This window comes from Aquarana catesbeiana, linkage group LG03 (genome assembly GCF_042186555.1).
Source record: "Aquarana catesbeiana isolate 2022-GZ linkage group LG03, ASM4218655v1, whole genome shotgun sequence".
NCBI classification, from domain to species: Eukaryota; Metazoa; Chordata; class Amphibia; order Anura; family Ranidae; genus Aquarana; species Aquarana catesbeiana.
In genome coordinates this window covers 688648753-688656233 of record NC_133326.1, presented here as the reverse complement: position 1 = coordinate 688656233, position 7481 = coordinate 688648753, and the positions used below count along the sequence as shown (strand labels likewise).

Here is a 7481-nt window from a genome sequence, read left to right as displayed (position 1 = left end):
GCCTTCTCGTCTGAGCTCAAAAATGCGCTTCTGGAAGAATGGTCAAACAATCCCATAGGCTCACTCCTGTGGACAGCTTTCCCAGAAGAGTTGAAGCTGTTATAGCTGCAAAGGGTGGGCCAACTCAATATTGAACCCTACGGACTAAGACTGGGATGCCATTAAAGTTCAAGTGCGTTTAAAGGGAGGCGTCCCAATACGTTTGGCAATATAGTGTACACCTGGATATATGTAAACAATTCCACCAGGACTCCTCTTGGGCCCTTTGGTGATGATACCTGTTTTTGCAATGGATGTATGTACTGTTATTAATCTTTTCTTTCTTTTCTTATATAAAGCTTCTATTATTTCAATTATTATCTCGTAATAATTGAGAGCTACAGTGGTTTATGTTTAGAATCATCTTAAGTAATGCTCTAGACCACAGGCTGACAGTTACAAGCATGACTCCCACAGGCAGAGGCATGATGGGACTTGTAGTTCTGCAACAGCTGGAAGGCCCCAGTTTGACACCCCTGCTCTAGACCATAAGGGATATACTTTCACAAGAGCTGAAAAGCTTCTCTCATTCTTTATTTTGCTGTAAAGTACAAAAAATAATAAATAACGAGAAGCACATGGGCAAAAATTCAGCAAAAGAAATGCACATCGAATTGTGATATTCTTTTAAAAAATACATTCACTGTATTTCTGATTATCTGGTTTCTCAAAGTGTATATAACTGGATTGAACAATGGGGTAACCAGCGTATATAAAAGAGATATGACTTTATTTGTATTGAGAGAGTTTCCTTTGGAAGGACTAAAATAAATGCTGATTAATGAACCATAAAACACACACACAACAGAGAGATGAGAGCTACAAGTAGAGAAGGCTTTCTGCTTCCCGATGTTGGAGGTGATACCAAGAATGGTGGTAAAGATGTACACATAGGTCACAATGACAAACAGAAAAGGAAAAATTACAATAATGGTGGTAAGAATTGATGCTCCCATTTTAGCCAGAAAAGTATCAGAGCAGGAAAGTTCTAATATAGGACTAAGGTCACAATAAAAGTGATCTATAGTGTTGGGGCCACAAAAATTAAAACTGTAGATCATAAAGAGAGAAATTAAGGAAATAAAAAATGCAGCAAGCCAAGAACTTGCTGCAAGATACAAGCACATATTGAAGTTCATGATCAAGATATAACTCAGGGGGTGGCAGATGGCCACATAACGGTCATAGGACATTGCCGTCAGGAGATAGCATTCTGTCGAGAGACAAGATCCAAAAATGTAAAATTGAATGAAACAGGCCAAGAAAGGTATACTGCTTCCCCCACGTATTATAACATTTAAGGTTTTTGGGATAACGCTTGTACATAGTACAAAATCACATAGAGACAAATGGCAAAGGAAGAAATACATGGGAGACCTCAGAAGATGACTGGTTGACATCAGCGCAACAATGAGAAGATTTGCACTTATAGCCATGATGTATGTAATAAGAAGAAGAAGGAAGAGTGGGATTTTGAAGGAGTTAAGATTCTGAAACCCAACGAGAAAAAACTCAGTTAAAGAATAGTTGCTCTGCAACAATGACATTTTTGGCACGGTTAAGAATTAGAAGGTAAATATAATGACATATCTGTATATCAGTGATAGGTTTTCACTAGTTCCTTTTATTAAAAATGTAAAGTATTGAAGAAGAAACTTCGATATGGACATGCAGTCTTCTCTTCTATATTAAAAAATGGTTTATTCCGTAATGCTGAATGAGATTTATTTATACTTGTATACCCTGAGAATGCAAACCCTTGAGGAGTTTAACTGTGCTGAAATCTTTAACAGCCCACATGGGAAATAACTGACTGCCTGAGGTTATTACGGTGATAAAAATAATTTATGATTTTATTATTTAAAAAAATAATTATAATGAAAATGAAAAAAAATATTTTAGGCACATTCAATGTTAAACAAATAAAACATATTGACGTTGCTATAAAACTAAATACTTAGTTTTTTTTTAAATGCATTAAAGTGGTATTAAACCCAAAATCAAAAATGTAATTTCCTGACGGACTCCATGGAAGCATACGTATGGGTTTAGCCTCGCCTCGTCTCCTACCCTATAGGACCCCACTCCTACAACTTTTGTCTCAGAGCCAGAGGCCACGTTCCTTTTTTGTGTTCCTCCTAGTACCCTGTGTGTTTGTAATTTTACTTTTGCTCAGGTGATAACGTCCGCGGCCAAGGCCTGGTGGCTCAACGTGCAAGCCATATCCGGAAGATGGTGAGGAGATGCGTCTCTTGTCAGTTCCAGCAATCCTCAGTGGGGTGGAAAATGGCAGAAGGATATGGTGCCGATGAAGAGCTAAGGCCTTGCTATTGGCGGGAAATTGGCGGGTTGGCTGGATAGCCCTGCAATTAGCGGATGGCCATGTAACGCCCTAATATATGCAGCAGTCTCTTCACACCAGGCTGGTCCCGTGAGTGCCGACATTATGATGATGTCTCTACCTCCCCTTTGCTCCACGGCAGTCGGTTTTGTCTGTATTTGTGTTCATGCCTAGTTGTTTGTGTCCTCTCATGGCAGTTGGAGCACATCTACATTTTAAGCTGCCGCTCTCTGTTTTTGTGACGGGAACCAGCCCCACACCGTATAGAGAAAAGTCTACTGTTTAGTTTAGCGCCGTACGGCAAGGATTTACTTTACTGTTTTTTGTTTGTGTTCATACCTTTGCAAACCTCTTCTAAATAAAGCTGGCAACCCGCCAGATTTTAAAGAAACTGCCTGCATGCTGACCTTAATTTCCAGAAAAGGTGATCCCCACGAGCTAATCTCCCACAATATATATATACACACACACACACACACACTATTGGCAAAAGTATTGGGACACCTGCCTTTACACGCACATGAACTTTAATGACATCCCAGTCTTAGTCTGTAGGGTTCAATAATGAGTTGACCCACCCTTTGCAGCTATAACAGCTTCAACTCTTCTGGGAAGGCTGTCCACAAGGTTTAGGAGTGTGTCTATGGGAGTGTTTGATCATTCTTCCAGAAGCGCATTTGTGAGGTCAGGCACTGATATGGACAAGAAGGCCTGGCTCACAGTCTCCATTCTAATTCATCCCAAAGGTGTTCTATCAGGTTGAGATCAAGGCTTTGTGCAGGCCAGTCAAGTTCCTCCAGCCCAAAGCTCATCCATGTCTTTATGGACTTTGCTATTTGCACTGGTGCGCAGTCATGTTGGAACAGGAAGGGGCCATCCCCAAATTATTCCCACAAAGTTGGGAGCTTGAAATTGTCCAAAATGTTTTGATATGTGGACGCCTTAACCACTTGACCACTAGGCATCTAAACCCCCTTCCTAACAAGACCAATTTTCAGCTTTCGGTGCTCTCACACTTTGAATGACAATTACTCAGTCATGCAACACTGTACCCATTTGAAATGTTTGTGCTTTTTTCACACAAATAGAGCTTTCTTTTGGTGGTATGTAATCACCGCTGGGTTTTTTATTTTTTGCACTATAAATCAAAAAAGACTGAAAATTTGGTAAAAAAAAAAAAAAATTCTTTGTTTCTGTTAAAATTTATTGCAGAATATTGGCGAGTATTGGCAAAGTATTGGAGAGTATTGACAGAGTATTGCATAGTATTTCAGGGTATTGCATAGTATTGCAGAGTATTGCAGAGTATTGCATAGTATGGCAGAGTACTGGCAGAGTATGGGCACTGAGCAGTGCTGTGGGCTGGATCTGAAAGTGCCCACAAGGCTGCAAATAATCTCTCCCTCTCTCCTCTCACACTGTACCGATCGGTACAGAGAGGGGAGGGAGGAACCGGCGTCATGACATTTCATTTATTTCATTTGACGGAGCGACATTCATTTGACGGAGCGATCACGTGGTAAACAACCGCTATCAGCGGCCATTTACCGTGATCCGTGATGCGGCGGGTCCCCCGGACCCGGCGGTCACGGATGTTCCCCGGGTGTGCACCCCAGGGGGCGGGCGGGGGCGGGCGGGAGCGCGATTCTGTGAGCCGTCTTTCGGTTATTTTTGGCACGGTTAAGAATTAGAAGGTAAATATAATGACATATCTGTATATCAGTGATAGGTTTTCACTAGTTCCTTTTATTAAAAATGTAAAGTATTGAAGAAGAAACTTCGATATGGACATGCAGTCTTCTCTTCTATATTAAAAAATGGTTTATTCCGTAATGCTGAATGAGATTTATTTATACTTGTATACCCTGAGAATGCAAAACCTTGAGGAGTTTACCTGTGCTGAAATCTTTAGCAGCCCACATGGGAAATAACTGACTGCCTGAGGTTATTACGGTGATAAAAATAATTTATGATTTTATTATATAAAAAAATAATTATAATGAAAATGAAAAAAATATTTTAGGCACATTCAATGTTAAACAAATAAAACATATTGATGTTTCTATAAAACGAAATACTCATTTTTTTTTAAATGCATTAAAGTGGTATTAAACCCAAAATCAAAAATGGAATTTCCTGAAGGACTCCATGGAAGCATACGTATGGGTTTAGTCTCGCCTCGTCTCCTACCCTATAGGACCCCTACACTTTTGTCTCAGAGCCAGAGGCCACGTTCCTTTTTTGTGTTCCTCCTAGTACCCTGTGTGTTTGGAATTTTACCTTTGCTCAGGTGATAACGTCCACGGCCAAGGCCTGGGGGCTCAACGTGCAAGCCATATCCGGAAGTTGGTGAGGAGATGCGTCTCTTGCCAGTTCCAGCAATCCCCAGCTATCAGTGGGGTGGAAAATGGCAGAAGGATACGGTGCCGATAAAGAGCTAAGGCCTTGCTATTGGCGGGAAATTGGCAGGTTGGCTGGATAGCCCTGCAATCAGCGGATGGCCATGTAACGCCCTAATATATGCAGCAGTCTCTTCACACCAGGCTGGTCCCGTGAGTGCCGACATTGTGATGATGTCTCTACCTCCCCTTTGCTCCACGGCAGTCGGTTTTGTCTGTATTTGTGTTCATGCCTAGTTGTTTGTGTCCTCTCATGGCAGTTGGAGCACATCTACATTTTAAGCCGCCGCTCTCTGTTTTGGCTGCTGCCTCTGGCTTGCCACACACATCCGAGGGCCTCGGGCAAAATATAGACTTAGTTTTGCGTCGGCGACTGCAGGGGCTTGGCGCATGCGTGCTGCGGCATCGGTGGCGTCAGCACAGGCTGGGATTTAAACAGCTGTCAAAGCTGTTCATATTGGGATTCCCTTTGGGCTATGTGCAGCAGCTTCCCTAGGTGCAGTGGTTCTCTGGCACAGGTATGTGCTTAGTATATACCCCCTGTGTACTGCCTGTTGTGTTCTAGTGCATCCTAACTGTGCTTTTGGCTCTTTTCCCCTACAGCTTGGCTTGACTGTGCAGTTGACCTCTCTATGGAGGTGTCACTGCCCCCCTGTGGCCAGCCCCTGCGTAGCAGGTATGAAAGGGTGTTTTTAACCCTTTACCTTCCTCGCTTGCCTGGGATCGTTTTCATAGGTGTTAACTTTTTCCTTTCTGCTTTATTTGTTCTCGTTATTCCTTCCAGGTTTGATCAGCAACAAGCGGCACAGGAATACAGAGATCTTCCTAGATCGCAACACCGTGACACCTCTTCCAGATCCAGACACCGTAGGTCACCATCTAGATCCAGGCATCACAGGAGAAGTTCTGAATCCTCCTCCAGGCACCACACACACTGCCATGTCAGCCGCTCTAAACAAAAAGCCTGCTGAGGATGCGGAACTTAGCTGCTTTATGAGCCATGCTATGACTGGGCAGTTGGAGAAAGAGAGAGCAGCAAACAGCAGATGGAGTCCCTGGTTAGAGGTGTGGTACAAGAGCCCCTTAAAGTGATTGTTAAGCTTCGCCAGCACTCCTGGCTCCTCCTCTTCTCTTCCCCACAAAGAGCCGCTCTCCCTTGGAGCACTCGTGCCAGCACGCTCCCGAGTCCTGCTGCTGCGTCCATTGACACAGACAGCAGGACTTGGCGAAGCCCCCCCCCCCCCCCCCGGCTGCCGTGTCACTGGATTTTACTGACAGCAGCAGGAGCCAATGCCTATCGATCTATTCAATGAGGACCCGAGACGTCGACTGGAGCTGCTGTGCAACCCCTTTAAAGAATTGGGTACTATCCACACCCGCAGTCCATCAGCCAGTTTGGCATGTTCCCCTGCAAAGGCCAGCCATGTTGAGCTGGAGCCTTCCCAGCCAAACCACCCATTGGTGAGGATCTCAGACCTGAAGGGCCTAGTAATGGACTGGGGGGGACTCACGCCATTTTTTTCAATGATTTTTATATATATTGCTGGGATCTGACAATAAATTACAGCCGCAAGCAGCTTTAAAAGACATTTTATTCCTTTAGAAATGTCATTTTGCTGCAGTACTGTTCTAAACATGGGAAAGATGCGCTACTTTACAGGCATATACTAAGGACATTTTCCGGGACTGCAGGATCATTTATTGGCGCTATAGTGAATGACCCCCAACGTGTCTATGGCACCTGTGGTGAACAATCCCAGAGATATCGATAATAGATAACAATGTATCAATGGGTGTAAACACAGGATAGTGCAACAGGTGCACAAGAGGCGATCAAGGAAGAAAAGAATTTCCTAAGAAAAAAATTTTAAATATAAAAGATATAAATGTATTATATTCCTGAATGTTTATCGCATTCCATGATTATATTTAGCAGTATATTATATAAGAAAACTAGAAAGTGGGTGCAAATATTCTTGTATAGATGCTACTCCCACCCCACATGGGGCTTAATGTGTGATCGCTCCGTGACCGTGCCCGCGGTTCCCATGGACTCGATGTCCGCCGGGGGCATGCAATCGTGTCATGGAACGTAAGAATGGAGAGATGCCTTTGTAAACAAGGCATTTCTCCATTCTGCCTATTGACATGACAGGGAGCTACTGCTCCCTGTCATCGGAAGTGGAAGCCCATCCCCCCACAGTTAGAACACCTCCCTAGGACACACTTAACCCCTTGATTGCCCCCTAGTGTTTAACCCCTGCCCTGCCAGTGTCATTTACACAGTAAGCAGTGCTGATCGCTGTATAAATGACAATGGTCCCAAAATGGTGTCAAAAGGTATGATGTGTCCGCCATAATGTCGCAGTCATGACAAAAATCGCAGATTGCTGCCATTACTGATGAAAAAAAAAATAATAAAAATGCTATTAATCTATCCCCTATTTTGTAGACGCTAGTACTTTTGCGCAAACCAATGAATATACGCTTATTGCAATTTTTTTTGCCAAAATATATGTAGAAGAATACATATCGGCCTAAACTGAGAAAAACATTTGTTTTTTTTATATATTTTTTGGGGAAATTTATTATAGCAAAAATTAAAAAATATTGCTTTTTTTTCAAAATTGACGCTCTTTTTTTGTTTATAACGCAAAAAATAAAAAAACCACAGAGGTGATCAAATACCACCAAAAGAAAAC

At 42.7% G+C, this 7481-nt stretch overlaps 1 protein-coding gene across 1 annotated transcript; it reads right to left on the bottom strand.

Annotated features, from left to right (window-relative positions):
• Positions 1-629: 629 nt before the first annotated feature.
• LOC141134161 (olfactory receptor 6B1-like) lies at positions 630-1586 on the bottom strand. Its single transcript, XM_073623745.1, has one exon. The coding sequence runs from the start codon at positions 1584-1586 to the stop codon at positions 630-632; it is 957 nt and encodes a 318-aa protein (XP_073479846.1).
• Positions 1587-7481: the final 5895 nt, after the last annotated feature.